General features: G+C 34.1%; 1 protein-coding gene across 12 annotated transcripts in view; it reads right to left on the reverse strand.

Annotated features, from left to right (window-relative positions):
- Positions 1-779: 779 nt before the first annotated feature.
- The window catches only part of LOC138320475 (CLIP-associating protein 1-like), a 133,826-nt gene continuing 117,539 nt past the window's right edge, over positions 780-17,066 (reverse strand). For 10 of the 12 annotated variants that reach the window (XM_069263438.1, XM_069263449.1, XM_069263447.1 and 7 more), the window contains 15 exons: positions 16,556-16,659; positions 16,054-16,117; positions 15,466-15,629; positions 14,777-14,855; positions 9,432-9,575; positions 8,865-8,951; positions 8,193-8,314; positions 7,662-7,908; positions 6,860-6,932; positions 4,724-4,768; positions 2,742-2,802; positions 2,306-2,432; positions 1,684-1,812; positions 1,213-1,350; positions 780-906 (listed from right to left, as the gene is read on the reverse strand). In XM_069263438.1, coding sequence (XP_069119539.1) covers positions 808-906; positions 1,213-1,350; positions 1,684-1,812; positions 2,306-2,432; positions 2,742-2,802; positions 4,724-4,768; positions 6,860-6,932; positions 7,662-7,908; positions 8,193-8,314; positions 8,865-8,951; positions 9,432-9,575; positions 14,777-14,855; positions 15,466-15,629; positions 16,054-16,117; positions 16,556-16,659 — 1,683 coding nt within the window. In that variant the 3' untranslated portion in view covers positions 780-807. Of the gene's footprint in view, positions 907-1,212; positions 1,351-1,683; positions 1,813-2,305; positions 2,433-2,741; positions 2,803-4,723; positions 4,769-5,996; positions 6,021-6,859; positions 6,933-7,661; positions 7,909-8,192; positions 8,315-8,864; positions 8,952-9,431; positions 9,576-14,776; positions 14,856-15,465; positions 15,630-16,053; positions 16,118-16,555; positions 16,660-17,066 lie in introns of all 12 variants that reach the window. The other 2 variants (XM_069263439.1, XM_069263442.1) reach the window with 2 other exon arrangements.

Genomic DNA, 17,066 nt, shown 5'->3' on the forward strand with positions numbered 1-17,066 from the left:
CTACAGGACCAGCTCTTGTACAAACTAGTTCATCATAGCCCTACAAAGATTGGACAGTATGATCACTCAATAACACATCACTGATTAAACATTCTACAGGACCAGCTCTTGTACAAACTAGTTCATCATAGCCCTACAAAGATTGGACAGTATGATCACTCAATAACACATCACTGATTAAACATTCTACAGGACCAGCTCTTGTACAAACTAGTTCATCATAGCCCTACAAAGATTGGACATATGATCACTCAATAACACATCACTGATTAAACATTCTACAGACCACTCTGACAAACAGTCATCATAGCCACAAGATTGGACAGTATGATCATAAACATCACTGATTAAACATTCTACAGGACCAGCTCTTGTACAAACTAGTTCATCATAGCCCTACAAAGATTGGACAGTATGATCACTCAATAACACATCACTGATTAAACATTCTACAGGACCAGCTCTTGTACAAACTAGTTCATCATAGCCCTACAAAGATTGGACAATTTGATCACTCAATAACACATCACTGATTAAACATTCTACAGGACCAGCTCTTGTACAAACCAGTTTATCTCTATCTCTTAGAGGACAAGTTCCTATACTTGATATCACATTCTGTGAGTGGCGTTATTTGACATCAGAGGACTTGGTACGATTAAATTACTCTCTGAACCTCACCTGGTGTGCAATATCATTTGAACCTGAGAGACGACCTGGTATGTCCCCTCAGTTGACCTGTTATGTCCCCTCGGAAGACCCGATATGTTCAATATTTGCAATACTATTTGGACCTGAGAGAAGTCCCTATATAAACGAACTGAACCTGATACGTACCCTGAGAAGGCCTGGTATCATGTCGCCCATCATCGACTCTACCGCCTCCTTAGGTAACAGTTCTATCACCTGTAATACAAACAAGGCCTAAAAGGTCAGAGGAGCAACACATTCAATTATTCTTTCCATTTTGTAGAAAAAAACTTTAGTTTTTATCTTTTTTAACAAAATCAAATTTTTTAAAGTCTTTCTTACCTAGAAACAAGATTATTTAACTTTTCCTGTCTGATACAGTAAACATCAATATTTTTTTTTATCACAGTAAGAAAAAAAACCAAGTTAAAAATATTTTATCCTTTACAAATTTCATAAAATATGTAATTAATAAGCTTTTTCAATGAATAAGGTAATGAAGGATTAATTTTGAAGTTTGACCTTGTTCTGCATTTTAATAGCGGCTAGATTAATGGGGAATTGTGCCGTCTGTATGATTGGGTTGAGGATGCGCACACTCTGCTCAGGAGGGATGTAGTTGGCTAACGTGTCCGCACATTCCTCCGCAGACCGCACCACCTGCAAATATAACACCTGGTCTTGAGAAAATGTAACTAAGGAGAAACTAAACTCAACCCTATGATCAATGAAGAAACATTATCCAATAAATTAACAAAGTTGATGTTACAGTTGTCATTCTCTGACATTTATTTTAGGGTTCAAATTTTTTTTCCTCTTTTCTTTCTTTTGTAAAGAATAAGTTTTAAATGATGACCATGAAACAAGATGGTAAGAGTAGTCTCCCCTAACATCATTTCACTGTACATAATACAGAAATAATTAGAATTAAGTTTTGCAGTTATAGACATCTGTTTAACTATAATAAACCCCAGTCCCCATACAGATGCTTACCTCTCTAACAGAGTCTTTGTGTGCCTCTAAAATTCGTAGAGTTGTCAGCTCAGCGTAATCTCTAAATCTCTGTGGCTGATTCCGTAAAATTTCTCTTAATACCCGTAATGCTAACGCTCGCACCTGTCCCTGTAACAAACATCACAGATAAACTCAAATATCATTTCATCTGGGTCACATTTTAGTATTCTCTGTCATATGTAACAAACATCACAGATAAACTCAAATATCATTTCATCTGGGTCACATTTTAGTATTCTCTGTCATATGTAACAAACATCACAGATAAACTCAAATATCATTTCATCTGGGTCACATTTTAGTATTCTCTGTCATATGTAACAAACATCACAGATAAACTCAAATATCATTTCATCTGGGTCACATTTTAGTATTCTCTGTAATATGAAACTTATATAAGTCTTGAAAATAATTAATCTTTCATTAAGTTCAAACGTGCATGACTTTCCTTGCAATGGCTTTAATAGTACTTTGATTAATGATTATCACAAAGATCATTCTACATTCAAATTGAATTTTATGCTTTAAAGTTACTTAGTCTTAAGAACATTAATTTTGAAATGTTTTGAATACTAGAAAAGTATACCAATGCTATACTTACATCATTATCTCCAAGTGTCTCCAGTAAAATAAGAAGAATCGTTTTAAAGTGTTCATCCCACAGTCCAAACGTTCCTTCTCTAGTAAGTTTGATCAGAGACAGCATGGCATTTTTACGCTCGTCGTTTCTGAAATAGAAACAAAATTGGTCATGGAGTGGTAGCAATGATTTGAATTCTAAACTACAAAATATACATTTTATAATGTTATATATACTGTTGTTATCCATATCAAATAAACCTTAGTTAATGAGCTCACTGGCAGGTGAAATTGGCTCATAAATCTCCGAAACTTATGTGGTTACACTCGCAAACACATGACATCACAATCAATACCTATCTGCAAGGGCAGATAACTCTGTAATATGCAAATACAGAATATGCTCAATAAACATTGTTTTAAGAAAATCTTTGGGTTTATTTGTTTTTGTTACCTACCTTTCATTATGATTAGACAATTCTGTGAGGATATCAGATATAATATCATTCTCTGAGCATTCTGCAAAAGAGAGACAAATTATTTATAGATATGAAAGAGAATGTTTGTGAAACAACTGCCTACACCTGGGGTCTGTGGTAGACAACAAATCACACAGACAATATCTAGCATGAAAAAAAGTACTAAAACTGGCAGTTTTCTATTACTTATAAAACTTATGACTCAAGAAAGCAACAAATAAATATATACAACTAAGCTCTGCAGCCAATCAAATTACCGCATCGTTACCTTAAAATGAAAGCAAGCTCGGAAAAAATGTTTGTAAACAACTTATAACAATTAAAAACAATTAAAAAACATTGCAGATTCTGTTTTACATTACAGATATAAAACATTATCTATTGCCCCCACTACTTATAATCAATATTTTAGATATCAAACCCCCACTGCTTATAATCAGTATTTCTTAAATTCTGACATGAAACTGACCATGGACTGACCTAACAAACACTGAATTCCATGCTTTATTCAATTGCCTTTTATCTATCCAATACCTAAACTACATACAAGGTCCACACATACGTGTCTAAAACATACACAAACTCCCTTAAGGATGCCTAAATAGCCTTGATAAACGTTTTTTGTATGTATGAAGAAAAGTTACCCAGTAAATGAATCATTCAAAATCAGATGACAATTAATTTACTTAACCGAGCCTTGATTAAAACTTTTTTCCTCTCTTCCCATTTTTCTCCAATCAAATCTATTTTTAGTATATATTTGCCCTAATTAAACCCATATTCTATTTGGATTACCGTTTCATTACAATGTCAGATTTATTTTAGTCTATACACATTTCATGCATATACACAATGAATACAGTTATCAAAATGATATGCGTGTGTTTGTTTCACTGACAGCGCTGATACAAAGAGGATGATATACTATAAGAAATGCTCCTAAAATGATAAGTCAGTAATGATGTATAAGATAGTTTTACTAAACAGAAAACAGAAAATGCCAACATGCCATTCACCTTCCCCTACAACAGTCACCAAAAACACCACCCTATAATGAACATGCTACCACCATTCTGTCCTGATCAATCAACATCAACTTATCATCAATACATCACCATGGGGTCTCAACCAAACACAATGTGACTTTTATTTTGGTAGAGTTGAGCATAATAACAACAAATGAGAGGTACTACTGACAAGGATACAATAAATTAATTATCATATTTTTTTTTATGAAACACTATTACCATTTTCTCATGAATTGATGACATTTCTTGCTGACATAAGGGTTACCGGTAATATCTGGTCACATTTTAAGGTGACTATGCAGGAACCTCTATAACTAGACTATCAGGGTTATCTCCAATGTGCACAAAACATAATCTCTCCATTACCACATGACGTCTTTAAAAACATGCAGATTTTGAACAGTGCTACCAAGGGGTTTCTCTGTTAACGTGACTGAAAAAGGTCTATCTTCAAATTAATAATTCTCACCTTCAGGATTCAAAATGTCCAATATGATAAAAGGAAGTCTGCATTCATTCATGCAAGTGTTAGACTCATGCAAAGAATCATTTTAATCTTAGAAAATAATTATCAAAGTAAAACTTTCCAGTATACCAACTTTGTTCTATACTATTTCAAAATTGTTTCCACTGTTGTAAGATGATAGGTTAATCAAGAACAGACTTTAAAATACCACAGAATATATTTATAATACAAAATCTTTGATTTTTTTTGTACAAGTTTTCTTATAAATAACTTGTTTTATAAAAAGGGTTGTGTGGCAGGCTATAGTGACTAATGGGAGACAACTCCGAAATATTTGAAGGCATTCCAAGGGAGTGATACAACAAAGGTAAAAGGAGACAATGGGAAGTAACAAACAGTGAAAACAAAACAACAAAAGAAGAAAAATAAAGAAGACAAGATAAATAAACTTAAGTGTAGTGACATACCATCTGTGCTGGTATCAGATATACCAAGCAATGCTTTCCATGGATCTAGTTAAAAGATATATCAGTTCTAACATGTCAAAATGAGGCTGCAATAAGCTGGGGTCAAAGTGTGCACAACCAAAGGTCATGTGAAAGGTCAAAGGTGATGACCTTGAGATGTTTAATGGAAATTTCATAACACATTGACAAGGTAGCAACAAAGAGGAAGCAACTATTAATGGGGTATACAACAATATAACGTGGTAAAACAGACACATGAAAATGTAGTGAAAACCAAAATATTTAGCCCAGAACCTTTAATATTTACCCTTCAAAACAAATTTGTTTTCTTTTTAAATTGTTCTCCCAATATATCTTTGAGGAGATATTCTGGTTTTCACAGAACATAAATATGAAAGCATAAATCATAACTGAACAGTCTAACTATATATCCATAGGGTTATACATTAGGGACACCTAAGGTCATAGACCAAGGGTCATGGGCCAAGGTCAAGGTCATTTAGAGGATTATTGGAGCATACAGTCGGATGTTGTTCCACTATATGCTGGTGATGAGATGTTGGATTACTCAATAATGCACGTTTATGCAGATGATTGTAATATTGCATGCAGTAATATATGAAAATATAGGATTCCTGATTATATACAGAGTGGAGATCTAGACTGTGAGATGCCTTTCTCAAACTTTATATTGTCATTATCTCAAATGTTAAAGTCGACTGATCCAAAAAAGATTCAATTTAGAGGAAATTCAAAGAGGAAAACCTTGAAGTGTGCAGTACAAGTTTGAAAAGGCATCTCCACATTGTTATCATGATGCTGAAATGAAATTTTGAAATGAATGCTAAGACAGAAATGATAATAAAAACGTTTGTCATAAAAATAAAATTTGAAACTCAAATCTTTCCCTTCATATACTTGGAAAAAAAAAATAAAAAAAAATATAGAAATAATTAGAATTTAAAATTTGTTCTGGGCTTTGAATTTTAGTCACAGAAATCAGCTCTCTTTTGGGGGAAAAAAAATAAAGTAAAATCTAAACATTATTTTCAAGATGTATTTTATAGCTTAGTTCCGTTGATTTTGTACTCCTAATAACCGATTCAATGAGACTGAAGAAATACAAAGCTAAATGAAGTTGATGAAATCTGAATGCTGATGAGAAAACAAACGATGATAGATGACCCTCCACCTAGATTATGTGCCATGCCGTACACAACGTACAGGTTGCATGGTATACATTTGATACAGTGATCATATACAGGTCACAAACCTCCAAAAGTCACAGCACTGATGGCTGAAAAAAGGCAAGGTCTTTTGAAAAATCTGTCTGTTAATATAGATTATAGTTATTCCCCTTTAGAAAGAAGCACACGTTTATGATTTGTTATTAGAACAACAGCATGTAAGCTCTAGATATTTGCCATCTATATTTGTACTCCTGGAAAATGTTTTAAAAGCCATCCTTCCCACCCTATCTATCTCATTCCCAGTTCCATGCCCCCTCCATAAATTTAAAGACCCCTGCCTTCCCTATTTTAAAGACCCCTGCCTTCCCTATCAGAATCAAACCTTGCTCCTGTATCTATTTTTACCTGATGTACATGGATAAATTACTTCCTATTTGTAAATTAGTAGAAAATGCGACCATTATTTATGTATATCTAGATCTATAACCATCACCTTTGATATACCCCCAACACTGTGTGACATAACCCAAGACTATTGTCACCATCTTTTAATGTTAGTATACCCCGAACTAAAGCTACATACCCCTTAGAGTATACACAATAATGTAGGTATATCATAGTATGGTTAAGTAGATAGTTCTCAATGCATAATGTAAACATTCTGTAAACTTTTAATGCACTTAAACATCTGACAGTTAGACAATGAAAGAGGACGAATTGACAAGTAAACAAAACCAGGATAAAAAGTCAGTCACATCTAGTCAAAAATTGAAAAAAAAGAGGGCAAAAGAAGAGATTTCTAATCAAACAAGATGTTTCTCTGACAGCTGCTGACAAAAAAACTAAATTCTAGCAATGAGAAAAGGGAAACTTTTAATTAAAACAGGAAAGTTAATAACTTTTTTGGCAGTTAACAACTCCTTAGAGAATTGGACATGGACCTTACCTTCATTAAACATCTCACTGTCGTCAAATTCTGTATCTGCTAATCGGGATTTGTTATAACCATTTAATGTACCCTGAAAAGTTAATGTCAGTAAATAAACACTAAGGTTCAAAAAAAATTGTGGACAAAAATATGTTTCTTCCGTTCTGCTTTCTCCTTTAGTGGCTTAAAGATGCTCCAGCCGACAGTGCATAAACGATGTTCATTATTTGAACAATAATTTGTGTTTAATCGTGTATATATAAGTCTAATTAACACAAAAACTAATATAAAATAATTTATTTTGCTTTTGGTACATGCTCCATCAGTAGTTTATTCCATATAGGACAAAGTGCCACAAATTTTTTTGTGACACAATTAAACATTTTTAATATTTATGTCCTGAAATCAAATTATAGAAGCTCAAACTTTTCAAAGGTGGTAATGGTGTAAAGTAAGTATTTTTTTGTAACTGAAGAAAAATACTAAAGAGTCTGCTCCTGTTTTAGATAGAGAAAAAAAAATACCATTCGTCAGTGGTGGAGCATCTTTAAAGAAAAGACCAATAACATTGTATTGGCATAAATATTTATATGTTTAGTATCAGGAAACTTTGACCTCTGGGTAAATTTATATTTTTTACTAATCAAGAATGATTGAAATCAAATAGAGGTCCATTGTCCCCATAACCTTCACAAACAGTTTTAAGCTTTATGTTTAAACAGTTAACTCTAATTTAAATACCTAAGCAGAAGTAAGAGTTTAACTGTTTTAGATAATGAAATGTAAAAAGATAGCTCCTGTAACTTTGCCGCAGACTTACCTCGTCCTGGTAGTGGGACGGGTTGTATTGGCCCTTTCTGGTGTCCACAGCGTCCGGACTGTCATTGCGTAAATCCTGAATACCACTATCTTGAGATGTGAATTCTCTTTTCTTCCGAACATCCTCATAATTTTCTAATTTACTATTAAAACTAAGATTCTGAATATCAGCAGAAGTCTTTTTAATGGAATCATAAATATCCTCGGGATTCATATTCTCTGTCTCTGCTTCATCTCGGTGTCCACTCCTACAACATAGTGATGGGGGTAGATTTACAACATTTTATCCTTACTTTTCAATTTCTTCAATTTTAACAAACATTCTAGCCATAGAAATGGAAAGAAATAACTTAGATGGATGGATTTGACCTAACTTGTCGCCATACTCCTATGAAATTTTTTGAATGATTTGGTGAAATAAATTTTTGCTTGACTCCTGATGAGAAATAAACAGCAACATGACAGAAAATTCATTTACACAATGGAGGAGGTTGATAAAAGAATTGGTGACTACGATAATAACCGGCCTGACCTTGATGGAGGTCGACTCCTGTTTTTGGGAGGACTGGTGACATTCCTCGGAGACAGCACATCACTCTCGTGGCCGTGACTCGCAGTACGTATATGGTTATGTAAGATCTTTGTGGCACTATCCTGTAACAGATACATCACATACAAATTAAGGGTGTTTGTCTATCAAGATATATTTATATGTCAAAGAAAAATCCAATATTTAAAAGTATTCATATCACCTTAACTTTGGTAGGTCTATGGTAAAACTTATCAGATTGTTCAGGCAAGATTGATTGGTTAGTTAATACCTAGTCAGGACCACGAAAACACTGAAATGAAGAAATCAACCTAAAAAAGAGAAGTCCATGATTCATCATCCATCAATTCAGGGTCCTCTGCAACTAAAAAATGCATTGATCAGTATGAAATATTTACCTGGAATGCTTTGATCAGTATGAAATATTTACCTGGAATGCTTTGATCAGTATGAAATATTTACCTGGAATGCTTTGATCAGTATGAAATATTTACCTGCAATGCTTTGATCAGTATGAAATATTTACCTGCAATGCTTTGATCAGTATGAAATATTTACCTGGAATGCATTGATCAGTATGAAATATTTACCTGGAATGTATTGATCAGTATGAAATATTTACCTGGAATGCTTTGATCAGTATGAAATATTTACCTGGAATGCTTTAGGTAGCAGTGACAACATGACAGAGAATTCAGGAGGGTTTAAGTTGAACAATGCTATGAGAACAGCTTGTGCCCCCTACAACACACAAAAAACAATATTTATTATCAATCATAATACCAAACTAATAGACTTTAACAAACTAACAATTAATTTCTTTAAAATCATCAGCAAAATCAAATTTTTCCATTTATAAACATCTATCTACCTCAAACCGATTCTCTTTTGTGGCTACTTACGTTGTTTTATGATTTCTATTTACATACAAGTTTGTAGAGATTAACTTTCCCTGATGTAAAAATGGAATTCTTGTTATTATAAGTGATGGTTTTATTAACTTGAAAATACATTTCCGCGACAAATGTAAATCCCACATGAAAGAAAGGTGGTTTTCTTGTTATGTTATCCCAACTATAAAATCATGAAATTTATATTGCATCTTTTATCAATTCTTGACTTTCTCTTGAAAAACTTCACAAAATAATGTAGTATTTTGAAATGATTCCATAAAATCACAGTTCCTTCACTTTGCATTATTTCTCTGTATCCATACTGTACCTTTCGGACATCAGCACTCTTTGGTTCTGTGGTAAAGTTGATAATTCGAGATAAAGCGAGGCGTGTGTCGGTGGAATTCATGAAGTCGGACGGATCCATGTCACCTACGAGGCCATGCATGTAATGAAGGATAGTCGTCTTAACCTGTGGTACAAAGATAAATCTCATATTATAACTAGGTCATGGTCAAACTCATTTCCAAGGTTAAACACCTAATTATGAAATTGCATCGGAGTCAATACTAGGTCAAGGTCAAACATGGCATCATAGTTCATATTACTTAAATCCAAAATATCCAGGTCAATGTCAAAAACTGCTGACCCAGATTCAATGAATGTAGTTTTTAATGTTTTCATTTGAAATTTATAAAGGATTTAAACTGGACATGACCAATGTGTTCTATACAGATGTGGTAAAATGAGTTTTGTAGGTTCATACAATTTGAAAGCAAGTAAAAAGATTTAAAAAATTAGGATATGAGAAATAAACATTTCTCCATACGAGGAACATTCAGAAACGCTCAACTGAATGTCTTTCACCTACAGAAAACAAGCCCTTAGGAACAGGAGAAGTTGAATTAGTATTTACAGGCTAAATATTTTTTTCCTATATACAAGTTTAGAAACTGTTTAAATAATGATATATTTCCAAATAATCTCAGCTTTATATTAATAAATGTTTTCCAATTTTCAAGATATTTTGATACATAACTTTAACATATATTTTGAATAATATAACAGCATGCACAAAATTGTATTTCGAAATTTGTTCCACAAGTCCTGTCCTATAGTATTTCCACTCTTTATATTACAGACATGATGTCATAGCCCTGTGAAAAGACGGGGAGACAGGGAGTTGCCTCATCATCTTACTGAACTGGCCATGTAGGATTTGTCAATGATGCTGCATAGCTAACAGAGTTATCTACTCTTGTGAGAAGGTAGGAAATTTTACGTTTTATACCTCATTTTTTGAGAAAACGATTAAACTTTCTCAGGTAATAATCCTGCTCTGCCCACAACAGGGGGAGATAACTCTGTAAGACAAAGACTTGATATAGGCCACACCTATAGAACCAACAACACTCAGTATAAATAAGGGAGATAATTCATTCTGATACATAACAGTTGATTCACCCAAAAATAACACACATTCAAGGGAAGGATATAAATAAAACATTGACAATACAAAACTGGGTACACAGGAATGTCTATCACTGTTAAAGGGCATGAAAAATAAGTCAAACAGATAAGTACAGGGCTAATAACAGTAAAAACAATATTGAATACTGAATTCACAATTATCAAACATTTTGCAGAATGTTTATGTAAGTCTGCAGCTTGATATAAAATTGTAAAATTGAGCATGGAATATTTCTATTCTAAGAGTCACTATTTATGGACTGTACGACCTCCTCAGAAACAGACTATGCATATTTCATCAGTTGTGTTACAATCAAGAGAGCAGCTAGATCCCATGAATTCCTGACACCACATTCCACATTCTGTAACACTATGTATTACAGCCTTCACCACTTTCTGTATACTTCTCTCACATCCAATCACATGCCCTGCTCATAGACCAGTAGACATTTGTTACTTTTACCCCTACCCCTGTACCATGCCAATCACATGCCCTGCTCACTGACCAGTAGACATTCTTTACTTCCACCCCTACCCCTGTACCACGCCAATCATATGCTCTGCTCATTGACCAGTAGACATTCTTGACTTCCATCCCTAACACAAGCCTCTGTCCAGCCATAACACATCACTCCTCTATAGTCAGTCATTGTTAGTTGGACGCCACTACCATGCACACAAATTCATACATGACAAAATCAAGAGAAGAGTCCAAACTTGATTGAATGAAATTGCACTTAAAGTGGAAGAAATCTTAATACGACCTTAATTTGTAGCATACATTTCACAGAAAACAGATGATAAATGTCGTTTATCATGTGCTTATAACTCAATGAAGTTCAGAATGGTGCCAAGCCCTTTAAACATTTTCAAAAGTAAAGCTTGTTTGCACCTGATGCAATTGTTGCATGATGACAAAGCTGAACAGATGGACAAACCTTAAAGTGAATAGTCGGGCAAAGAAAACCAGTCTAAATGCGTTCATTGGCCTTCCAAAAGTTCTCACATATTAATACATGTACGACGGTCAAGTTCTGCTTAGTTTCCCAGTTCTGACCATTAAAGTAAAGAAAAGTTGAAAGCATTGAAAGCGAGGCTGCGTGGAAATATAACCACTGACATAGTGAGCCGGGAGGACGTTTTAGAATTCCCATACTTTAAATTAATTTCTTCGTACGCAGACAAATTTTGACGAGAGATTTTATTTTTCCATTTCATAAGAAATTATACTGGATACATTCACACCATTTTTAGCAACTTTAGCCATCCTTGCCCGACTGTTCACTTTAATCAAAATGCCTTGCTTTGACAAAGTAAGAGATTAAAATTTACAGAGAAAAATAATTCTATATCAGACAAAACCAAATTTCACATATGACAACAAATTTCATCCTTTCACACACACGACAAATACTTTTTCATAACATTCACAACAATCTTGATATTTTCCTGGCATGTCCATTTAATATGTCAACGATTAACTAGTGACATCTATATGAAAAATAAATTAAGGAAAAAACTTAAAAAGATAATGTTCTTTTCATTAGAAAGTAATAATGCCCAGAGTGGGATTTTATACCAACAGTTAAGTATTAAAGAAAGAATAAGATTATCTGCTACCAAAAGGATCTTTTTTATGAAATTCTTCAAAGAAAAAATAGAAAATGGAACTGAAGCAAAATAATATTTTGCTAAAAAGCAGAATTAAAAAAAAAAATTATCCAGCTTTAACAAAAGTAGAAGCTAGCGAATAAGTTAAATAGTCTCTCCACAGCAGATTGTACTAAAGCTATCTGTGAGCTTGGAGTCAATGTCCCCAGTACATCATATACTGGTCAATAAGGCAGATATGTGACATAGGACAAGGAGAAAAGTATTCACATGGTCAAAATATCAACAAACCAAGCTAATTAAAATGTTAAAATTGATAAAATCTATTGCAAGATTTTTTATAAAACATGTGAATACTTTCTCCTGATTGTGTTTTGACTTTTATTTGTGCAACTTTATGGTGAGTCTTGTTTATCTGCCATCAATGCTTTGAGGACTAAATTCTACATCTTTGGAAAGCATTGAAGCACAACAAATTTTACAACACTGAAGCAGAGGGCATTTGTTTGTTGGACGTGTGATGTGTGTTGTGAGGTCAATATCATCTGTACGTGGATTTCACATCAGTGAAATATTCATGAAATTCTTATGGAATCTTAAAGTGTCAACTACTCACTAAATCTGCTGCTGAAAGGTCGTAAAGGAAAAGGTCTAGTTGTCCAATATCTCCACATCTTATTCATTTATTTTCGTATATCTCAAAGCTTTTTTTTCTTTTTGACCCTGGCCAGAGCTTCTTTTTTAATTTTTTGTATAACTCTCTTTTTTTTCCCTCAGAGCTTCTTTTTAATTTTTTGTATAACTCTTCACAAGAAAAAGACGTAACATTGCCAAATAGGGTTAACATTTTTTCTGCGTACCTCTTAGGAGGTCAGTAATTGTAGTGGGAGAGGGATATACAAGACCTGTACACATGTATAGCAGCAAACACACCAAGTACATACAATAGACAGGGATGCATGAGGAAAATAACATTACCTTTGGCTAAATGAAGCAGACGGGAAAGAAAATACCGACAAATTGTAAATAGCATGTAAAAACAAACACAGCATCAACTGATCATAGAAGTCTGCATCTTATATAAAGCCGTCTCATGATGTAAAAGATAAAGCTTCCATGATCAAAATATGCAATGTCAGAAAAGGATGGAAAAAATTGTTGAAATATTTTAGCTTAAATGATCCAAATAACCCAAGTCTATTGAATATTTAAAAGGACTTTAATTATCACAGGTTCTCAATTTCATAGTTTAGAAGTGGTCCTTTTGAGTTTTTTTAATGTTAACAGTAAATTAAATGAATTTGAATTTTTGCTACAAGATCAAAGGAGACAGATAAAGTACCTTGACTGACAAGCCAATCAAATGATACTCTCAGCCAAAACAAGGACAGAATCACGAATTAAAAAAACCCAAAAACAACCCAATGCTGTACAGTTGAAAAGCTATCATCGCCATATCAACATCTGATAAGCCATGGATTTGATGATTCAGAAACTTTTCAACATTTGGAGATAGTTGAGTAAATGAAGAATTAAGCTTCGCATTACTTTTCAGTGAGGTTCATCAAACACAGCCAATATATTTATATACAACTAAACAACATCTGAGAAGCAATATTGAATCTTGTCATGATGCATAGTTCACTAGTTTTGGGAGCAGGCATGATTTGTAACATCATTTGTTACTGTGAGGAAATCAGACAACTTTTCATGTAACAATGCGATACCTGCTAACAAGGGCAGATTTCTCTACCTAACAAAAAGTAATAATTTCATATTTGAATTGCCTGCTCCTGTTTATAGTATTATTAGTACATCATTTAGGTTTCTGAGAGAAACAGTGAGAAAATAGTCATTTCCTCATTAATCCATAACTACCATAAGAGCAGGCAAGTCTATACTTATACACTTTTGTATATAAAAGCTATCATCAATTACATTGCCACAAGGCCTACTGAAGTCATTCAATATGTCACAAGGCCTACTGAAGTCATTCATTATGCCACAAGGCCTACTGAAGTCATTCATTATGCCACAAGGCCTACTGAGGTCATTCAATATGCCACAAGGCCTACTGAGGTCATTCAATATGCCACAAGGCCTACTGAGGTCATTCAATATGCCACAAGGCCTACTGAAGTCATTCATTATGCCACAAGGCCTACTGAGGTCATTCAATATGCCACAAGGCCTATACTGAGGTCATTCAATATGCAACAAGGCGTACTGAGGTCATTCAATATGCAACAAGGCCTACTGAGTTCATTCAATGTAAAGGCTGAGATGCTGAACTTAACAACATACAAACTTTCTTTACATCTTTCTGAATTCAATAACCAGCAAATGATTTGAAAATTCATTACAAACAAACCTGATTTATTTAACTCTAGAAGTTTTAAGACACTTTCATTGTTCTTTGATCCCATCCAAAGTCAATATAAGGAATAGGGAAACATCTAAAAGCTACTATACAATGAAATCTATTAAGTTTCCCTAACCCAAACCCATCCATCAAAAGGGTGGATGTAGCAGATTTGTTTTTCTGTAACACCATCTCACCATACACCAGAGTAAAGAGGATAGAACACTCACCTTTAAGTTGGGAGACTGAGTTTGATCGATGAGTAGCTTTGTTAAAATTCCGAACTGTTGATCACATGGAAAGTTTTCTCTGTAAATTAAAAACCAAACACCTTTTTTTTAAATTTGATTTCTCGGAAATGTAAAATGAAATCATGACACAATTGTAAGTTCTGAAGTCAAAGTAGTAAATCTTATATGAATATACAAATAAGGTTCAAATATTTAGGATAATGAGTGACTACTTAATGGGTGTTTTTAAAAGACAATACTTGATACCAATATTAAACTTCTCCTTTTATCATCATGATTCAAATTTAAACAGTCACAAGTATCAGATTTAATAAACGAACTCCTTTTTAGACTTTATTTTTTACCTAAATGGCGTCTTACCGAACACTTTCATACCTAAATGACATTATCCCAATTAAACCTTCCAGAGCCCTTGCGACCTTACCAACTCCATTCCATGTCCTTATGACCTTACGTAACCCAGTTTCATGCACTTGTGACCTTACTTGACCCCTCCCATAACCTTATGACCTTACCTGACCCCATCCCATGACATTGTAGTTTTACCTGTCCCCCTTTCATGCCCTTGTGACCTAACCTGTCCCTGCCCATGACTTTATGAACTTACCTGACCCCCTCCCATCACCTTGTAACCTAACATGACCCCTCCCATGACCTTATGACCTTACCTGACCCCATCCAGCGCCCGTGTGACCTTGGCATGGACAGAGCCCAACATGTCAGCACCAGTCTTCATGAGAAGGCGTGTCATTATCATATACAGCTGGTCAGTCAGGTCCCGAGAGTGGACATTCATCAGATCTACAAGTGTGTCTAAAAATAGACTCATCACCTGCAAAACAAATATTGATTCTTTTCAGTGCATGGAAATCAAAGGGTCATATTTATATGGACAGAATAATAGTCATGATATATTTAATCTAATTCTTTATTTAAAAAGGATAACATACAGCCTACAGGCTACTAGATGCTCTCCTCAATGATACATGCTCTTACAGTAAACTTATCAAAGCTAGCCCTTGTATATTCCTATACCAGATTCCTGTCTAATCCAGTGTAATTGTATAGCATTTTCCTGTAACTGTATTCTTATTTAAACCTGTATAATCTGGAGTTTGGCTATACCAGTCAAGTATGATGGTCATAGTGAAAACTGGTATGACAGGTGTAGTTATGTAACAGATGAATGAAGATATATATAGATATGGTCACCAACCCATGAGTTAGGTAGATAGAGATTATAACATACAACTTACTTTGCTGTGAGGATCGTGGAACATTCTGGCAAAAACTTCGGTCACTTTTCTTAGCTCCACACGACTACAACACAGGAAACATTTTGTCAAAAGAGCAACTTATGGATTTATGTTCACTTAAATGTTATTAGTTGTCCTTTGAATGTAGCTGTGACCTATTTTTGTGGATAAAAGCTATTAAGACAGACGCCATGCCCTACAAATGATTCCAGTAATCAAAGCTTGTAATTCATGCTTATAGTGATACGGTAGGTAGGTGGTAGCAGTGACCAAAATTTTGTGAATAAGACCTACCAATGATTAGTATGATTGTAACTGTTACCTATGATTGTAACTGTGACCTACTTATGATTACTGTGATGGTAGCTGTGACCTACTTATGATTACTGTGATGGTAGCTGTGACCTACTTATGATTACTGTGATGGTAGCTGTGACCTACTTATGATTACTGTGATTGCAACTGTGTCCTTATGATTACTGTGATGGTAGCTGTGACCTACTTTAGGTAACGGTGAGCTCTAAGCAGATGCTGTAGAGCTATGAGTCCTTCCTTCCTATCTGTATAAGAACCACTTCCTATGAGGGTGATGATTTCAGCTGTGTCCTGTAACACAAAATAAGTGCATTAGAACAATGTTAACTTTAAAATACTAAACTCCTTTACATTGACTTGTCTGTTAATCCTGCCTTAATGTTACCCTGATATGAGCTCTTAACCATTATCCTGCTTAATACACAACATCATCTTTTAGATCAGTTAGGTTTTCAAATGTACAATGAGTGATCATTTCAATTAATTTATCACAGTATTTACATTTATATCATGTACAAAGTATTTACTGATATAATCAAGGTACTCTTAATAGGAGTATGGCTGATCATATTAAACAGGACATGCATGATAATGAAATATAAACTATTACATGCGCAGTACATAGTCTAGTTTATAAATTACAAATATAAAATGGTATCTAAGGAAACTAATACTGACACAAAATTGTGACAAAGTGT

The sequence above is a fragment of the Argopecten irradians genome, chromosome 4 (assembly GCF_041381155.1).
Source record: "Argopecten irradians isolate NY chromosome 4, Ai_NY, whole genome shotgun sequence".
NCBI classification, from domain to species: domain Eukaryota; kingdom Metazoa; phylum Mollusca; class Bivalvia; order Pectinida; family Pectinidae; genus Argopecten; species Argopecten irradians.